This window comes from Ostrea edulis, chromosome 2 (assembly GCF_947568905.1).
Source record: "Ostrea edulis chromosome 2, xbOstEdul1.1, whole genome shotgun sequence".
Lineage (NCBI taxonomy): Eukaryota > Metazoa > Mollusca > Bivalvia > Ostreida > Ostreidae > Ostrea > Ostrea edulis.
The window spans coordinates 23,854,327-23,875,573 of NC_079165.1; the positions used below are offsets into that span (position 1 = coordinate 23,854,327).

A 21,247-nucleotide genomic window follows, 5' to 3' on the forward strand; every position below is an offset into this window, starting at 1 on the left:
TGAAAAACTTTACATAAATATAGGATCTCCCATGGTTTGATATGATTTATATTCAATGAGTTGTGTGTTTTCTATCCCCGAGCCTTAGCCTTAGCAAATTTTGCAGCCCTTCACCGGCAATGGTGACGTCCCCATATGAGCGAAATATTCTCGAAAGGGATGTTAAGCAATATACAATCAATCATTCAATAAATCAATATGTTTTGTTGTTATTCGCGAAAACCACATATTATATATCTTTTTAATGTAATCCACAATGTATATATAAGATGTAACTAAGAAATCCTGACCAGTTCTATTCCTGGATTTTTGTTGAGATCATTTCGCTACGATTAACTATGTACAGGTATGTTGTATTAGCGTTGTACTCTGTCCTCTGCTAACACAGCTTTTAATTTTCAAAACTCAAATAGAATCATTCATTATGATGAATTTGTTGAAGCAAACAAATGTTTATTCGGTATATACATAAATGTGCACACAAATATACATACATAAATACTACATTTCCCATGAAAGTTTCAATGGGGTCTTTAATGCACGAATGTTGACGCTAGGGGGACATTAAAGTCTGCTTCTGATTAACATATCGTCCTTGTTGTAAAGAATACCCAGCTCTATGCAGTACTTGAACTTCTGTCGTATAATTAAGAAGTAAGGTTCCGCAGTTTCGTGGATAATACAGAGTAACCTCCGAGGTCGAGATATGTTGTTTTGAGGTATAAAAGCCGTGTTAGCCGAGGTCTTTTGAAACGCAACGGCTTTTATAATTGGTAACCAAAGATGTTATCCTGCATCATCCACGAAAACAAGAATGTTATTTCTATTCTACTAAGGTTCAGAAATATACAGCCGATCGTTTACTTATACAGCTAGGAATTCGATTACCGTGATATCATGGAATTTTTCGAATTGGACTAGACCTACATGGTTTTTTTTTACTGACGAAAAAGGTGAGATAGTAGAATATACTAAATCTATTTTGAAAAATGCTTCAGGTATTCGGTTTTATGTTGATGGATTACATCAAGTGCTTTGAATACACAGTCCAAGAAAACTACAAGTACGTAAATAGGCTTAAATTGTCAGTTGTTTTCAATATTCTTCAATTGCATTTAAAAATGTGTTTTGCAGCATGAAAACGTGAAGATAATGAACAGTGATCAATCTCATAACTCCTATAAGCAATACAAAATAGAGAGTTCGACTGACACCGACCCCTGGATATACCAGAGGTGGGATCAGGTGTCTAGGAGGAGTAAGCATCCCCTGTCGATCGGTCACACCCACCGTGAGCCATACATTTTGATCAGGTAAACAGAGTTATCCGTAGTCAGAATCAGTGTGCCAAGGGCGGCCTACAATCGATATGAAATGCGCCAGACAGTATTTTACCCAATTACAGGTTGTTATAACGACCATAGAATTTGCAAAATGCTGACTTTACACGAGACTGTTGAAACCGCTGTAATATCAACTTGTTTATCAGTAGACTGCCTCAATTAAAAACCTGTCGTGCACAGAACAAGCTCTTGCGTATCGAATCATTTGAGAGATATAAACACCATGTGCAGGCGATATTAGAATGTTGCTACGTAAATATGGGAAGATGATGATATAGAAGCTGAAATCACCCCGTTTATCATAAAGTTTAGTTGATAGTTTGCCATTAATATCTATTTTCAATACAATATATAAATATGACGCAGATGTGGATGACTTTGTGGTGTCTTTTATTTCGAGTCACAGGGATATATCGAATCTACATATGAATGAAAATGCTTATTGTTAATGGATAAAACGTCGTTGATATATCTAAATGTCGAGTAGAAGGCCACAGCAAGATATTTTTTCTTCTCATTTAGAAGCTTTTAAAATAAATTCTGAATCAAAAGAATATATAACAAGTCAGCTAACAAGGAATTACATTTCGTGTCCATGAGAATTCCAACAGAATGTTGAAAGACCTGATCACCAAAGACCACGAAGATATTGTCAATGAGGAACTCCAGCTTATTTTTTTTAAATTTCAACTTCAGAATACTTATGTGTCGAATCAGAGTGGTGTTTCAGAAAGTAATTTTTTGGATGACTGATCACCAGATATGAATATTTCATTGATCAAGTTTTGTTGAAGAAGTAATTGTTTATGATGTCGAAAAGGCTAGCCTTTATTTTATCGTGAGGAATGGTCGTGTGAAGTGTTGAAAAGTTGCACGTTTTGATGCTGTTGATTTGATAAAAGCTTTGTGATTTCAAATTTACTGAAAGCTCTTAAGAATTGTTTTAGAATTCACATTTGATTTACACCACGTCTGTCATATTATGTTGTGCCATAGTAAGTTTATGGTTTTTCTTCACAGCTGGTAATATTTTCGTGAGGAGCAAAGATAGGGGCTTGGTAGAACATTTACTGGATACAACGATGTATCGTTGTTTGTAAGGGTTTTTGTGAAGTTTAGGAATCCAGTATAGGTACGGTAACTCATATTCATTGACTGGACTATTAAATGTCTATATAAACTTGAAGCATGGTTTCAAAGATTTTCATCTTTTGAAAGGGAAGTTGGGGTATAAGTACAATCACTAGATGTGGATTTCACGCCAAATTTGTTTAAAACATATTTCTTAATTCTTATGATTATCAATTGAATTATCAGTGATCAACTTTATTGCTGTATTAACAAAACACGAAGTGAAAGTGAAATGTGGGGTTTCTCCATCAGCTGAAATGTTCTGGTTCAATCCGGAAAGCAGATTGGTAAGAATGATAATGTCGTTGCGTATAAGTACGCCAATGGTAAAATAACGAAGTGTGGTTATTATATGAAAAGATCGTCCTCAGTCATGGTGGCTCAGTGGTATCTAGAGCGTTTACTTAGAAACCGGGAGATCATCAGTTTTAGCCCCCCCCCCCCCATCTTCGTGTCATGGCAGCGTCAAACCTAAGAAGTAAATATAGTACAGTGATTGCTCCTTCGCTAAACACTTGGAATTTAGAAGTGAAAATCACGGGTCACCACTTTGCATTTAAAAGTGAAAATCACGGGTCTTTTGGATATGACCTTAAAAACAAATTGTTGGAAGACCTGATCCCCACAGACTATGTAGTAATCGTTAATGAGGAACTCCAGCACATTTTTATATTGTTTTCAGAGTACCCGAGCCATAGTACTATATAGAATGAAAATGGTGTTTAACAAAATAATTTTGAACGACTAATGAGATAAATATATTTTTGAGCTCCATTTTGGTGACGAAACAGCTGTATATGATGTCAAAATGCATAGTCTTTAATTTATCGTGAGGAATGGCTATGTGACACTAAGTTTGATTACGGATTACTCAGTTTACCAGATCTAGATAGACGGTGTGATCGGTCAAAAATAGATGCTTACTCCTCCTAGGCACCTGATCTCACCTCTGTTATGTCCAGGGGTCCGTGTTTACCCAACTCTTAATTTTGCATTCTTTATATTTTACATTCTTTCATTTCATTTCATGTATTGTTAGTGACTTGTTTTGAAGTTGTTGTATATAATCAGCTTTTTAATCTGTTATCGTTATTTGCTTGTATTACAATGAAAGTCTTAGCAATGCATTTAATTACTAGTCACAACTGTTGAAACTAGGGCGATACAAATCTCTTTTTTAACCGTCCGTTCTGATTTCCTTTGTTTTCCGCACTCTTCAGATATTACGAGAGGTCCTGATCTAAAAGCCGTTTTAGTGTACATTCGATACATGTTTATTTGTCTCAGCTTTCAATGATTATGTGGCCAATAACTTGATATGAATTTCAAGATGTGACGATGATAAAAAGTAATCAATTTCTTATATCCTGTTAAGTATGGGCATAAAAATAGCCTTGGATAACATGTGAAAGGTGAAGATAACGAACAGTAAAAGACCATGGAAAACAATTGCGTATCAAGTCTAAATCAGATACGAGTCATATTAAAGGAAACCTCGAAAAAGAAAACCCATTTAATCAAATGCCTTTTAATGGTATTCTGGATTCCCGTTTCTAATGAGGACTTTTTTTCCAAGAATTTAAGACGAGCACTTGTCAATACGTCACTGGATAGTGTCTATGCAAGTTCGTAAAATTTGTTTTGAAAGTTACGAACAAGACGAAAACATTTCCAATTGATATATAAAAGAGGAAATTGCACTTTACAGTTCAATTATATCTGTATTAATGTGTTATAAATATAAAAAAAACTTTTTTATTTCATTGCTCTGGATCAACACTGCAGTAGGCAACTGAAATGTTGCAGGTGGGACATAGAAATTTGACACAAAAAAGAAGTTAAACATCAACATATGAATAAAAATACAATAAAAAGAAATAAATGAATTCAACATCACTTATGCTACCATTGTTTTTATACCCTATAATACCAGCAGACTGTATGCGTTCTCCTACATTGTAAATACAGTCTCCTTGTGGAGGCGTCCTGTTACACCCCCCCCCTTCTCATGGTGTTCATCGAGAGGAAAAGGTGTTTTAAATAAGACATTTAGATAGGCTTTGACCTGAAAAAAGAAATAACATGTCATATTTTAAGATACATATATGAAAGGTGAAGATAATGAACAGATTCATAGAAATATCATAATGCAATATTAGATTTTATTAAGCTTCGTCCGTGGTGAACAATGCTAGAATGCAGTCACATGACAAAAGTGAGTTCCCAAAGAAAATTTTCTCTCTTTCATACAAGACCAAATTGTTTCAAACGTTCCCTTGAAGCCACTGTCCTGGCAGTTTTGATGCAATAAACACCAATAATATTTTTTTTATATTATAACTGACTATTGTAGAGATATAAGAATTTAATAACGAAGTGAAAAATATTGCAAGTTGAGAAGTTGTTTTTGGAAAAAAGGATTGTTTTGAATGAAAAATAGGGTCTTTGGAACATTTTTCCCAACAGGAGACACCTGCAGGCATGTTCACGAAACTTTCCTAAGATATGTCCTAAGATATAACTCATGAAAACAGTTAGGAAAATCCTAAGATGCTTCTCAACGAAATCATATAGGACGTCCTGACTACTCAGGAACATTCTTATTCCTTTACATGTATTTATACACATGATATTCGTGACATATTTCCGAGTAAACAATTAAAATCTAGACACATACAACTAGAGAAAATACGGCCATTATTTATTTAGAAATTCATTTCAAAATTAAGGATTATCTCCCTCATGCATAGCTCTTATCCTTAGACGAATTTGACTCCACTTTCTGACACTCTGTTTTCCCCTAAAATAGCTCTTACAATCGATATGTACTCGTGTCAAGGTCTTTGATACCAATAATTCAACAATTGTTTTGCCGACACAAATCCAACTGGTCTGAATTTAATTTGTGATTTGTGCGGATTAGTGTGTTATCGTATGTAAGAAGGGGAAGTTCTACTTGATGAGATAGAAAAAAAAAACCCCATCTAATTTAATAAACTATCTATCATCGTTACAAATACAGCAGGGAAGAGTGATAAAATTTCTGGGAAGATACATGCGTATATATATATATATATATATATATATATATATATATATATATATTCGTTCATCCACTCACAGTCCTTCCTATTCCCAATAGCACAAGGAGGCTATGAATAAATTAGATAATATTGTGGGTTGTCAATGTCTTTAAATGTCTTTTGAAGGTCACTGTGAGATCTTCGTTTCACTATTATGACTGTAGCCATGTTTATACAAACTTAGGATGATCTTAGGACAAGAGTTATGCTGTCCTAAAGTTAGGATGAACTTAAGAAGTGTCCTAAATTTAGGAAAGCTTCGAGAACCTGACTTAAGACTAAGACGTGTCCTAGGACATACTTAGGACATATCTTAGTCCTAAGATAGCTTCGTGAACATGCCTGCTGAAGTGTAGATTATCGTGACGTATTATTTCATTATGGTGTCATATATTCTCAAGTGTATCGAGGTGATTATCTATGCAACACACATGGAGCCTTACCTTGACTAGATACGCAACCCAGAGTAAATGTTAAAATATCATCTTTACAATCTTTTCAATGCCAAAACCCTTCCATTTCATAAACTCAGGCCCCATAGCGACCTAGCTAAATACATACGGACTATGAATTGATCAAAATCGATTATGGAGTGCATTGCAAATAGAGAAAATGCACGTCTAATCACATGAATACCAGGATTTTGAGTTCTCGTAAATTTTTCATTTTGGGAGAAACAATTTATAAAAAGTTGAAAAGAAAAATACTCTCCAAAAGAGAAATAAACTACTCACGTATGTAGCTTTTCATTCTTTCCAGACTGTCTGCCAACAACGAAAGCAGAAATAATTGCGAAGACCTGAAAAAGGTAGCCTACAATATAAACTGTAAATCTTGTAAGATTCACATTTATTCCATTTTCCCTTAACATTCTTACTGACTGAAACTGAAGGTTAACATCTCACAAACTTTAAGTTTATAAGTAGACTGATCACTGTGTATGAATAAACCTTACCAAAGGAGTGCAACACGAATTTATTATCAAAATAGAATTCAAATGATCGAAATGCAATCACAAGTAATGTCTTTCAGTTTTTAAAGTGCATTTTTTTTTATTGTGATGATATATCTCAAGCCCTTCACACCGACCTATATTTCAAATTCAATACGCCACTTGAAGTGGTTAGAGGTAATATCCTGTCATGCTTTTATTTCAAAATCTGAAAGTGCATTTGTTGTGCATTATATCTTGTTATGGGCATGTAAGTTCACTTCATTAATATTAGGTAATTAATAGAACTGTTGTAGAGATAGCAATGGTATACAATGGAGACTGAAGAATATAGGAAACTCTGAACAATCATAAATAGCTTCCCATCATCTTTACCTCTAAAAGCGAAATAGTAATCGCAACAGCTAGGACACGAGGGGCATTGTCCGTTATCTGGTCATTCAACAGGTCCTTTATAGCTTGATAACAACCCTTAATAAAAAAACAATCAAAACAGAGTAGCTTGTGATGCAATGTTAATGGGAAAAGATGTTCAGAATATTACAAAGCATTTTCTTGAAACGTAAGAAGTGTTCACTCTGAAAGACGAGATGAACTCTTTCATTCTCTTTCTCTTTCTCTAAAATAAGCATTATCAATTTACATACTGATGTTTTACATAAATGGCAAGATGAGATGCGCTCCAACGAAAACAGAGTAGTTTGATACAGTATGTAGAGCATTCTTTTAAAATTAATAAAAGATGTGTTAATCTCTCGTCAATTGACATATTTTGTGAAAGAAATTGATAAAACCTATAAACTCAGCAACATTTATATTCTAATTTATCATAGTGTGTTTTACATGTCCGAATGAGATTGCTAAAATAGCGAGGAATAGAGAGAAATTTGAATGTTTCCCATGCATGATTCCCTCTCTTGTCAGTTTCGTATAGTCATTGTTAATACCTTTTTGTTATATGTTTCTCTTTGGAGAGAGTAATAACATTTTGTCGGGGCGGATTTGTAAGTACTCTCTGTGACCCCGATACAACAGGTCTTAGGAATGTCTGCGTTGGTTTCCTGACAGTCTCCTTTAGTCGTGCACCATGTAGTCTGGTCAAAATCATTTGTTGTAGAGTTTACAGGATTTACGCCACAGCAGTCCAGCTATATTCAGTGAAAATTATGAAACTATTTGTAAATTGCCGAATAGTGCCGAATACTCCAAATAGAAGATTTGAAAAAAGAAGAAGTCATTACACCCGAAATAGAGAATGATGGAGGATTGATACATTTCAATACATTGCAGTATGCAAGGTGAAGATAACGAACAGTGATCAATATCGTAACTCCTACAAGCAATACAAAATAGATAGTTGGGCAAACACGGACCCCTGGACACACCAGAGGTGGGATCAGGTACCTAGGAGGAGTAAGCATCCCCTGCTGACCGGTCACACCCGACGTGAGCCCCATATCCTGATCAGGTAAACGGAGTTATCCGCAGTCAAATCAGTGTGCCAAGAACGGCTTAACAATCGGAATGAAACATGCTATTCTTTTCGTTAGAAAATTTAACAATTTCAAACTTACTGACATAAACATGATATTCCATGCATTAGATATGTCGTTTCCTCCATCTGTCGAATCATCCACAAACTTTGTCTTCAGGGACTCTAGAAGATGAGATTTAATCTCATTTTCAATCTGAAAATATCAACCAAGCGTGATTCATCAAGGAATGCAAGTACAAAATAAAGGGTTACAGGTACTACCGAGTGACAAAATGGAGGAAGATAGTCGATACTCAGGAAATATGTCACGAACTTATTTATATGGTTTATTATTTCTAAAACCGCGTTCATGTCACGAAATTCCTCTGCTCTTCTTCTATATTCAAATTAAATGAAATAACTTGAAATTTATAAACCCCCAACCAAATAGGTGTTCATGAAATTGATATTTCCATGCATTTATGATTGAGTGAAAATACGAAGAAACACAATGATATGTGATTAAGAATTCTGTTTTAAAATATTTCAAGACCGAGGAGCTTATCCTGCATCATCCACGAAAGTAAGAACTTTATTTGTATTTTACAACGACTCAGAAACATAACAGCCAACCGTTTACTTATACAGCAACAAATTAGGTCATCGTGACGTCATGGCAGTTTTAGAAACGGACTAGGCTTACATGTTTTTTCTGACGAAGAAGGTGAGGTGGTAGGGTATATTAGAAATATTTTGAAAACTATTTAGTTTGATGTTGACAGATTATGTCAACTGCTTTGATTACACAGTCGAAGAAAACTACACATGTGTGGACAAGAAAACTACAAATACCTGGACAAGAAAACAACACATGCGTGGACAAGAAAACTATGCATACATGGACAAGAAAACTTTACATGCGTGGGCAAGAAAATTACACGTGCGTGGACAAGAAAACTATACATGCTTGGACAAGAAAACTACACATGCGTGGACAAGAAAACTACATATGCGTGGACAAGAAAACTACACATGCATGGACAAGAAAACTATACATGCGTGGACATGAACACTACACATGCGTGGACAAGAAAACTACACATGCATGGAAGAGGGCTAACTTGTTTGTCAACTCTATTGTTGTATTAGCAAAATGAAGAAGTGCAAGTGAGATGTGTATCAATTTTCTCATAATCAGTTATTTCGTATGAAGTAAAACTTATACGGTACCAATTTTGATGCACCAGATGCGCATTTCGACAAGTAATGTCTCTTCAGTAATGATCATCCAAAATGTTTGAAATCCGAAATAACAATAAACTTTTAGAACTATTATAGGAAAAAACAGAGTGCCAAAAAAGTAGAGTCAAATTCGTCCAAGGATAAGAGCTATGCATGAGGGAGATAATCCTTAATTTTGAAATGAATTTCTAAATTTTATAACAGCAATTAAATATACATCCGTATTTTCAAGCTAGTAACGAAGTACTTAGCTACTGGGCTGTAGAGATCCTCGGGGACTAACAGTCCACCAGCAGAGGCCTCGATCCAGGGGTCATAATGTAAAACTTATACGGTACCAATTTTGATGCACCAGATGCGCATTTCGACAAGTAAAGTCTCTTCAGTGATGCTCAACCGAAATGTTTGAAATCGGAAATAACAATAAACTTTTAGAACTATTATAGGGAAAAACAGAGTGCCAAAAAAGTGGAGTCAAATTCGTCTAAGGATAAGAGCTATGCATGAGGGAGAAAATGAAGGTATATCGCAGAATGATGATCGCGGCATTATTTTGATCTTTGCAATAACCTTGGTAGAATTATATATCATGGATATTTTATGTATTGAGTGATCTTAAGCAAGTGTATTTCTATTTTCAGAAATGTAGTTGCTTTCATAAATACTAGTTTTCATACATAAACTTGTTCGATGACTCATTTTATCAAGGAAATACTGTACATGGAATGTGTTCTAGTGCTTCCATATTGTAGTTCATATCTTCCCTGTCAGAATTCACATTTATCAACAAAACTATTTTGAAATTTTATCAACTATTTTGATCTGGTAGTAAAACTGGCTTTCATACATATTGCAAATGTGATACGCGCTCTCTGTTTCTGATGTTCTAAAATATATAATGTGACATATATAAACTATCACACACATTTCTGGAATGTGACATATATAAATATCAAACACATTTCTGGAATGTGACATATATAAATATCACACACATTTCTGGAATGTGACATATGTAAATATCACACACATTTCTGGAATGTGACATATATAAATATCACACACATTTCTGGAATGTGACATATATAAAATATCACACACATTTCTGGAACTCGGGAACTTTGTGTATTGACTCAGTAACACTTTCCTCAAGGTACCGTGTAGACCACAGGAGTATAACTATTGTTAGTTATTACGTCATTTCTCATGATAAACCACAGGATAATTTAAAGCACTATATACTTACGAGATTTCTATGGATAAACCACAGGGTAATTTAAACCACTGTATACTTACGATATTACTATGGGTAAACCACAGGATAATTTAAACCACTATATACGGACGATATTTCTATGGATAAACTACAGAATAAACTAAACCACTATATACTTACGATATTTCTCTGGGTAAACCAAATGGCGATATTCATTGTTACTTACGCCATTTTTCATGATATACCACAGGATTATAACCGCTATCTTCATTAGTAACAGTAATAGTACCAAGACTGCGTACTGTAATGCAAGATTAAGAATTTAAGTATAATAGTTACACGTTTCTTTTCCTATCTCTCTCTTCCTCCCTTCTCTTCCCCCTCCCTTCTTACTATCTCTTTTTTTTTTATATATGTATTGTGCTTTTCAGCCTATCTGATCAATGAAATACAAAATAACAATATAGTTGCGATTTTAGCAAGTGTTTAGTTTATATAATTATATAGAAATTCACAACAAATACACACATTTGATTATACCTTGTTTCATTTATGTGTACATTTTGATAATTTGCCATTAAAGTTTGAAAAGTGAAGATAACAAACAGTGATCTATCTTAAAACTCCTATTAAGAATACAAAAACTAAAGTAGGGAAAACATAGACCCCGGAAACACCAGAGGCAAGATCTGTGTAAGTCTTCCATGTTGACCGGTAACATCTGATCAGGTAATCGGAGTAATTCGTAGTCAAAAGTCATATATAAAGAACGACCTAACAGTTGGTATGAAACATTCAGAAAGGTTTGACCTAATGACAGGTTGTGTTTGCAAATAATATTAAAACGGTCATAGAATTTTGAAAATACTGACTTTGACTAAATGAGTGTATTGAAATCCCTGTAGCATCAACTTATTTGTTAGTAACCTATCTTGACTTATATATAAACACTTGATCATACGCAGTACATGCTCTCGCGTATCGAGGAAGTTGGGGGACATAAACACCTCATGCAGGTGGTAATGGAATATTGTTAGATAAATATGGGAAGTTGACGACGGAGAAGCTGCGTAAAGTGAGGTTTCTAATTTGCCGCCAATGCCTATCCAGGGACGAACCAGAATTAAAAAATCCAGGGAGATCATCATTTATACTCTCAGTCATAAAAATCAATTTGCTAAACACTACTCTGATTCCACCTACAAATACTCTGAAGTTCCGTTTATTTGATGGAAATAAACGGCTCAGTGTGGGTTTGACGGGTCGACAGGATATGCTTACTTCTTCTAGGCACCTGATCCCACCTCTGGTATGTCCAGGAGTGTATGTTCTTAATTTTGCATTCCTTATAGGAGTTAGGCGATTTATCACTCTCCTTTATCTTCATCTTTTCATTAAAAAGATGCGGAGTTTCTTATTAACAATATCTAAGTTTTTAATAATCAGGTCTTCCAACAGTATGTTGGAATTCCAATGGGCACGAATTGCATTACTTTATTACCTGACCTATTTTTTTTGTATTTTTATGAGGCAGACATTATTGGAAAGCTTCTACTTCAGAAAAAATCTCTTACTGTGGCCTTCAACTCAACATTTGGATACATTGACGACGTATGCTCATTTTAATTCATATGTCGATTGGATATATTACAGTGAAATCAAAATAAAAGCCACCTGAGTCTTTCAAATCTGCTTCATACTCAGATATTCTATTGAACATAGAGGTTAACGGCACACTAACAACTCAACTTTATGATAAAGGGGATTACTTTAGCTTTTCAATCGTCAAATTGCCTCATATATGTAGCTACATTCCATTTTCAGCTGCATATGGGGTTTTTGTCTCTCAACTGATTTGGCACTTGGGGTGTGTTCTGCATATGAACAGTTTTTGAATCGAGACAGGTTACTGATAAATACGTTGATTTTATAAGGGTTTCAATAGCCTTGATTAAACTCAGCATTTCATGAATTCTATAGTCGTTATATTGATCTAATTTGGATATATATATATATATATATATATATATATATATATATATATATATATATATATAAAGCTATTGTTAGGTCTAATGCTGTCTGATGTGTTTCATACCAATTGTTAGGTCGCTCTGTACATACATATTTTGAATACGGATTACTCCGTATACCTGATCATGATATAGGGCTCACAGCAGGTGTGCATGACTGATCAATAAGGGGTCCTTACTCCTTTTATGCACCTGATCCCACCTCTGGTGTGTCCAGGGGTCCGTGTTTGCTGTGGTCTAAATGTGTAATTCTTTATGGTATTTAGGAGATTGAACACTTCATTATCTTTACTTTTTCGTCTATGGATACAGTGTTCGGTATTGTCCTGGTATTATACATCACGAAATGCCAATGTACCATTGTAAAGTAGTTCACATGTTGAACAGATAGTTAAACTACCAAAGCTGATAAACGGTTTTAATTTTATTTCATCGGACACAATATCCACTTGAAATACTTACCGTAACAAGCACGCATCTATTTTGGAAAAAAGCACCAAAGAATCCAAGAAAGGCCACCAAAAAGAGAAAAACACCGATGAAGATGAATATAATTGTCAGGCTGCCCACTAGGTTTCCCAACTTCCAGTCGTTCACAACTATACCGTTCAGAACAGCTTTGATGTCGTCTTTAAGTCCCAATACATTTGATTTCATCAGCGCACCAACTACCAGTAAACCAAGTCCAATGACCTGAAACATTAACCGTGCTGTTAACATTGTTTCATACTATTGCTTTTAAAAAGTACTCCAATTTGTTTTCTCCCAAAATATTTCTTTTAGGAAAGGTGTTGATGCAGTTGACAAATAATTACCATGAATACAATGTTAATGGACATCAGAAACAGCCGCCCAATTTTCCCACCACAATTGAGAGTCATCTTGAATATTGTAATCTGTTTGGAAAACAAAATGAGGATATTTATGTGGTTTTAATATATTTTTACTATATAAAAGTTATATGAGTTAGTACTAGAATTTAAAAGAGGAGTACTGGATCAAATACTTATTACAAAAGAAATGACATCTTTAGTTCGTCTTGCGCACATTAAACATTTTCGTTTATCTGATGTTGAAATATGCAAAACTTATGGCTATCAAGAATGGTGTATTATATTTACACAACGTGTGACATAATATCTGCTGTTCAGAGATTTAGTTCACACATTCCATGTATACACACATTAACAGTCCTCCAGAAATAGAATTATCTTTAAACCGTTACCTCTCCAGTAAAAAGCGGTCAGAAATTGGAATACACAGGTTTAAATCATGTGCAGTAATAAAACGATATCCCGAAAGCTCTAGACACTTCAGGAAACATGCATTCCTGAAACGGTAACAAACGCTAGTCAAAATCGATCGCGGGGAAGTCCCATTGATAAAATATAACCAAGATTAACACACAGTTTCGGAAGTTACCTATTTTGTTTTACTTTTTGTGAATAAAAAATATCCGTGTCTAAAATTAACTTGAAAAAGTCTAAAAACGCTTTGCTTGTGCAAGAAGTAAGAAAATGGAGATTAAATATTTAGTGATATATTCGGATGAATGTAAAGTTATAATTGGATACAACATTAGGGTTGTATTCAATAAACATTGAGGCCGCACCCGGAATTAACCTGGGATTGGACCAGTATAACGTTATTTTCACATGAACATATACACCCGGCTTGTCAACCAATAAAAATTATCTCACAAGCTACGTTGGAAAGATATTAGTTTTCAAGGGTGTATGGAAATGCAACCCGGGTTGTATTCTATACACTTTGACGACGCAAGCTGAAGCTTCTATGGAATGTAACACGGAGTAAATCTCCGTACATCCTTGATTGACCCGGGTGACGAATTTTTTGTATGTAATCAAATATTACATGCAATAACATACCAAACACCAGTAAAATCAGTTTGCCCAGCTATCTATTTTGTATTGCTTATAGGAGTTATGAGATTGTCATTGTTCGCTATCTTCACCTTTCCTTCATTAATTTACTAAGTGAAATTTCCATAATACTAATATTCAATAATGTTTTGCCATTAATATAAGCCAGGGCATGTATTTGATATATTCTGAAAAATATATATGCGATACATGCTTATAGGAGTTATGAGATTGATCACTGTTCGTTATCTTCACCTTTCATCCAATGTGTTGGAGGTCTGGGAGTCTAAATCTTGAATGCATGTATTTCATCTTTGTGAGATTTAACTGTATATTATAAAGTAACAGGTAACTTTAATTGTATAGCTAGTAGAGACCTGATACTTGGACACATGTATAAGCCTACCTTTCTCTTAACATATAATGAAGATCAAGGTGATATCTTAAGATTAAAGGCCAACTATGCGTCATTCGCCTTATTTGTCATTTTTCCCAAATCATATTTTCTCAAAAGTCCAAAAATATTAAAAATCCTAGGTTGGATTTTCTTTATTTTAAAATGTATATGACAAACGGGATGATTTCAGCTTCTCCATCGTCAACTTCCCATATTTGTGTAGCAATATTCCATTATCACCTGCATATGGTGTTTATATATCTCAACTGATTCGATATGCAAGAGCTTGTTCTGCGTATAGTCAGTTTTTAAATCGAGGTAAGCTACTGACAAACAAGTTGATGGTACAGGGGTTTCAACAGTCTCGATTGAAGTCAGCATTTCGCAAATTCTATGGTCGTTATAACGATCTAGTTCGTCAGTACAACCTCGTATTGGGCCAAATGCTGTCTGACGTGTTTCATACCGATTGTTAAGCCGTTCTTGGCACACTGATTTTGACTGCGGATAACTCCGTTTACCTGGTCAGGATATAGAGCTCACGGCGGGTGTGACCGGTCAATATGGGATGCTTACTCCTCCTAGGCACCTGATCCCACCTCTGGTGTGTCCAGGGATCAGTGTTTGCCCAACTATCTATTTTGTATTGCTTATAGGAGTTATGAGATTGATCATTGTTCGTTATCTTCGCCTTGCATCAATATCTGAATACTGATACTTGGACACATGTTTCTCTTAACATATAATGAAGATCGTTATATGTTATGTAATGTATCACGTTTCTCTTATGTTTCTCATTATATGTTAAGAGTACATTATACATGTATTAGTTTTTTCACAATTTGAATTACACATTTCTTTTTAAAGTGATTCCACTCTCCTGTTACGTCATAGGTTTTTACAAAATCTTTATTTCATTAAATTAATGTGTACATGATAGAAATATATATTAAGGAGCAATTTTATTCACTGGGTATTCATAAAAAAAACCTCGCAAACAATTTGATATGAAAACGATTTATATTTTCTATGAATAATCAATTATCTATATTACAAAATTGTTGTCAAGGACAAAAACTGTTATGCTGGTATTTCTCTATTGTGTGTTTATTATACAATGATTTCCTTCATATCTACAATTAATTCATATACATGTATATTTATAAGGCAGCCGTTTTTAGAAACGGTTGAAATAAAATTTTGTCATTTTAAACAATTTTTATGTATTGTTATCATGCTATTTTATGGAAATGTGTGACTTTCTGATGTTAATTTAAACTTTTGTTTTTGTGTTTCTGACTTCTTTAAAAATCTGCCAAATATATATTTTCTTCTGTTATTGCTTAAATTAACCTATGTCAAATGGGAATCAATTATCCTTTTTACTTTGAACGTTGAATTTTGATAAGTCTCATGATGGTAGAACTACCTTAAGAGATCTTAATATATAGCAATTCCACGTTTAAGATTTCCTATTGACGAACCATGCATGTTGTATCGTATATTTTGTCGAGGTTTATTAACAAAAAGATCAACTGTACAAAACGTATTATCAATTTTTGTAAAATATATATAGATAATTTTTACATAGGGCACATTCTTATCAAGAAAGTTAATTTAACATTCTTGTAACTGGGGTCTGATACCCTATATTTGAAACTATGTGGAGACAAAATGATAGGATAGATTTCTTTTATAACATGCACAATAAGAGGCTTGGTTCTTTAGAACAAAATATTAAAGTTTCAAAGAGTTTGAACTTGAGAAAATATTTACGTATCTGTTTGTGTGATACTACTTGTACCTTAAATGAGGGAAAATATGTAAGATATTTTACAAGATGGGCGTAACGTGACTTCAGAATACTAAATAAAACATGCGTTCTAATTCCTTGTATCAAGTATGAATAGCAATGTTTTCTCTATCACATCTATCGCAGGTTTTTCTTTTAAAATTGGTGACCTTGGCATTTGCTGAAGGACGTTGACTTAAGGTTACCACACATTTTGATTTCATGATTACTCTGCGTACCAAATATATGCCTCTTGTATATTTATAACAAAGCTATAGTTAAGAAGAGGATTTAAGATTACTGGTGGTCTTCACCAAAAGTTTACTAGTGACTTTCAGTTAGATTTAATGCCATTTCATATCACTTGGCCATAAACGTTCGGTGAACCAAATTTTTCAAAACTTCGATAGTCTCTTCTTCACACGATTGATGACGTAGACAGGAAGTTCTATAATTTTTATCAGTGACCTTGTCTTTGGTAACATAATCTGATTAAAATCAGATTAATTGATTTATGTATAATGAAAAATGTAAATGAGCATTAAAGCCTCATTAAATTCAAAATATTTAACGTGACATTAAGTTCTGTTGTATCATTGTTTTAATGTACGATTCCGCACATTAAATTCATCAACTTTAATGTTCGTTTGGGGGGTACATTAAGTGGTCATTAAATATGACGGTTAACATAGCGGTTGGAAAGTTGGGCAGGTGATGAAACGATGGAGTCTTCCGCGAGCGAATTTTACTCCAAAATGAGACTGACGAGGAAATTCGAATGATATAAAAACACGATAGTACCCTTTCCGCAAAGCGTCAATCGGCAAAACTGTGGATGACTATCAAATGGGTCACACGCACTGTCCAGAGAACAACAGCTAAATACAATGTATAATACTCCAAACAAAAGATATGAAAACATGTAGGCCTACATGTATGTATACTAATCGATTTCTGTATACATAGTCGAGGAGTGACGTCATTTCGTGTGTCATAATACGTACGACGAGGCGGATCTAACAACAATGAACAAGAGGGCGACTTTTGTTATATGTGTGGTAAATGCACACATCAATTCAAATTAAAGATATACATCTATAGCACACACAAAAGCAAATGGATCGCACAATGTAGTTTAAAGAACAACACCCCCCCCCCCCCCTATCAAGATATGCATATAACCTGACCTAAAACCTGACACTTTTAATATCTTTATACTAAGGTTGCCGTGATATTATATGTTATTATGTTTTTAGAAGTAAAAACTTTCAAAAATTTATATTACACTATAATTTCAGAAGTGGATATATCTCTAATTCATATAGGTTCAGATGTGAACATTCCTAACCATGTATCAAAATAGTTCGTACATATTTGGTAGGCACTGCATGTGAAAAATGTACTTTCAAAACGAGGTGATCATCGGATGGTGTGGGAGGGGGTTAAACAAAAAATAGTATGTTAAACTTTGACTTTCTTTTGAATTAAGATTTTAATTGACTTATGGTTTTTTGCTAGTTAGGCGTGGAAATCGGAATGGGTGGGTTTAACAATGATTATTATGTTTCACAGGCGTTGGTGACTCGATCATACACCTCAAGATATTAAATGGCCGTATGGCGAGGATCTTAACACGAAGAAGGATTTTGTTCCCCAAAGTAGCTGGTTTTCCACGAGGGATAGACTGTACATGTATCTGATCTATAGACGGAACACTGTTAGAATCCAAGAACCATAGATCCGAAAACATAGAGAATGAGCTTGCATTCGTTAACAGAAAAGGCTATCATTGTATCAATGTTCAAACAATTTGTGATCACACTGGTAATTATGAATTCATGTAATGTAATTTGAGAAAATTGTCTGTGAAGAGAGGAAATTAAAAAAAAAACCATGTACTGTATACCCTGTAGATAAGTTTGAAGGAATATACACTGTATTCTTTGCAATGAATGAAAACATATGGAAGCGCTTGCTTTCAAAAACGAAAATAATTGAAGGAATTAATGACAACCTAAATTATTCCATGGTAAAAATCTAGTTTTGATAGAAGTTTATAGAACTTTAAAAATATTCTTAATTTGAAATTTGATTATTTAGGCTAACATGAGTATCTGAAGTGTGTAGCCTTTTTAAAAAGATGACGCAAGCCAATCAGATAATGAGACAATAAAAATTTGCAAGACTGAAGATCGTCAATAGAAGCAAAACCTCTGGTCTTGTGAAATCAACGCCAGAATCTGACTGGAATGGTATGAAAAAACATAAGGAAACAACGACATATCGCCGAAATTCTTTCGGTAAAGTTCTTTATACCCCGCGAATCGGTCTACTGTCGAAATTTTCTCCTTGATTTCTGCATTATATTTTTTTGATCATTAGACCTTTCATCAAAGCCGGTGTTGTAATCACTAAGAATGCACGTAAACAAAATACAGTAGACAATGTAATAAACAGGAAGTAAACATGATATTACATTATGGGATTGGTACTAATCGTTAATGTTGGTTTAATGAGAGTTTTGATATTTAATGTCATATTAACTAATGTGAGTTTAATGAAGGTTTAATACAACGGTATTTAATGAAGCGTTGACACAACCGGGTCTGGGCATTACTTTAAATTGAGTACAGGCAGAAAATGATTATATTTTAAAACACGATCAATTCACACAGATGTTGCAGCATTTAAGCATATTTCATGTTCTGCATAAAACAAACTGGATAGATATTTAAATCCATTTTCCCCATGATCAATCATTTACGACAGTACACACAGATAACGTGCAGCACAGTTTATGTAATACAACACAGATAACGTGCAGCACAGTTTATGTAGTACACACAGATAACGTGCAGCACAGTTTATGTAGTACACACAGATAACGTGCAGCACAGTTTATGTAGTACAACACAGATAACGTGCAGCACAGTTTATGTAGTACAAATCAATTCTTTGCCAAAATGTTTGTCATCGACACCTGTCATATTTCTAAAATATGCTTAGTTTGGAATGCATTCTTCAAACACAACTGGAGGATAAATTCATAAAGATGAAACGGTGAAGATAACTAACAGTGATCAATCTCATGACTAGTATGAGGAATACAACATTAAGAGTTGAACAAATATGCACCCCTGGACACACCAGAGGTGGGAGCAGATGTGTAGTAGGGGTAAGCATCCCATGTTGATCGGTTACACCCATCGTGAACCCTATATGTATATCTTGATCAGGCAAACGGAGCAATCCGTAGTGAAAATCAGTGTATAAAGAACGACCTAACAATTGGTATGAAGCACGTCAGACACCATTTGACCCAATGGTAGGTTTTATTGTCAAACGAGATTGATATAACGACCATAGAATTTGTGACCTGCTGAGGTTAAACGAAATTGTTGACCACATTTATGTGGGTAAAAAAATTCCTGAAGTAGAGAATTTTTCTCTTCATGTTTCACAAATTACCTTCTAGTTAGATGAACCAGTACTTGTTAAATACATCAAGATGTCTTAGTCAAATAGCAAACAGCTCTCAGTCAAATACATCTACATGAATTAGATCTAGTCAAAGACATAAGCTAAGTGAAACTACACAGAGGGGTCAAATACACCCACAGCACGCAGTCAAATACACCCACAGCACACAGTCAAATACACCCACAACACTTAGTCAAATGCACCCACAACACTCAGTCAAATACAACCACAGCACTCAATCAAATACACCCACAGCACTCAATCAAATACACCCACAGGACTCAAGTCAAATACACCCACAGCACTTAGTCAAATACACCCACATGAAGCAAGTAAAATACACCCACAGCACTCTGTCAAATACACCCACAGGATTCAATCAAATACACCCACATCACTCAATCAAATACACCCACAGCACTCATTCAAATACACCCACAGGACTCAATCAACTACACCCATAGCACTAATTCAAATACACCCACAGGACTCAGTCAAATACACCCACAGGACGCAATCAAAACACCCACAACACTCAATCAAATACACCCACAGCACTCAATCAAATACACCTACAGCAGTCAGTCAAATACACCCACAACACTCAGTCAAATACACCCTAAGCACTCAATCAAATACACCTACAGCAGTCAGTCAAATACACCCACAACACTCAGTCAAATACACCCACAGCACACACTCAAATACAACCACAGCACTCAATCAAATACACCCACAGCACTCAATCAAATATACCCACAACACTCAGTCAAATACACCCACAGCACTTAGTCAAATACACCCACAGGAAGCATGTAAAATACACCCACAGCACTCAATCAAATACACCCACAGGACTCAATCAAATACACCCACAGCACTCAATCTAATACACCCACAACACTCAGTCAAATACACCCATAGCACTCAGTCAAATACACCCACAACACTCAGTCAAATACACCCACAACACTCAGTCAAATACACCCACAACACTCAGTCAACTACACACACAACACTCAGTCAAACACACCCACAGGACTCTTACTGCTGTTAGGCATCTGATCCCGCCTCTGATATACCCGGAGATCCGAGTTTGCCTAACTCTTAATTTTGTTTTCCTTATCTTCATCTTTTCACCAATAGGACTTGATGACATACACTTATAGTGCCCAGTCAAATATACCAAGATGTTTTAGTCAACTATAGATACAGATAAAT

The 21,247-nt window shown here is 34.7% G+C and overlaps 1 protein-coding gene across 4 annotated transcripts in view; it reads right to left on the reverse strand.

Moving 5' to 3' along the window:
- Positions 1 to 418: 418 nt before the first annotated feature.
- LOC125679522 (CD63 antigen-like) overlaps positions 419 to 21,247 on the reverse strand; it is a 21,448-nt gene continuing 619 nt past the window's right edge. The window contains exons 3-11 of one of the 4 annotated variants that reach the window (XM_056156443.1): positions 13,700 to 13,804; positions 13,290 to 13,370; positions 12,937 to 13,167; positions 10,668 to 10,742; positions 8,084 to 8,197; positions 7,457 to 7,657; positions 6,885 to 6,980; positions 6,292 to 6,356; positions 419 to 4,539 (exon numbers count right to left, since the gene is read on the reverse strand). In XM_056156443.1, coding sequence (XP_056012418.1) covers positions 4,524 to 4,539; positions 6,292 to 6,356; positions 6,885 to 6,980; positions 7,457 to 7,657; positions 8,084 to 8,197; positions 10,668 to 10,742; positions 12,937 to 13,167; positions 13,290 to 13,355 — 864 coding nt within the window. In that variant the 5' untranslated portion in view covers positions 13,356 to 13,370; positions 13,700 to 13,804 and the 3' untranslated portion in view covers positions 419 to 4,523. Of the gene's footprint in view, positions 4,540 to 6,291; positions 6,371 to 6,884; positions 6,981 to 7,456; positions 7,658 to 8,083; positions 8,198 to 10,667; positions 10,743 to 12,936; positions 13,168 to 13,289; positions 13,371 to 13,699; positions 13,805 to 21,247 lie in introns of all 4 variants that reach the window. The other 3 variants (XM_048918799.2, XM_048918800.2, XM_048918798.2) reach the window with 3 other exon arrangements.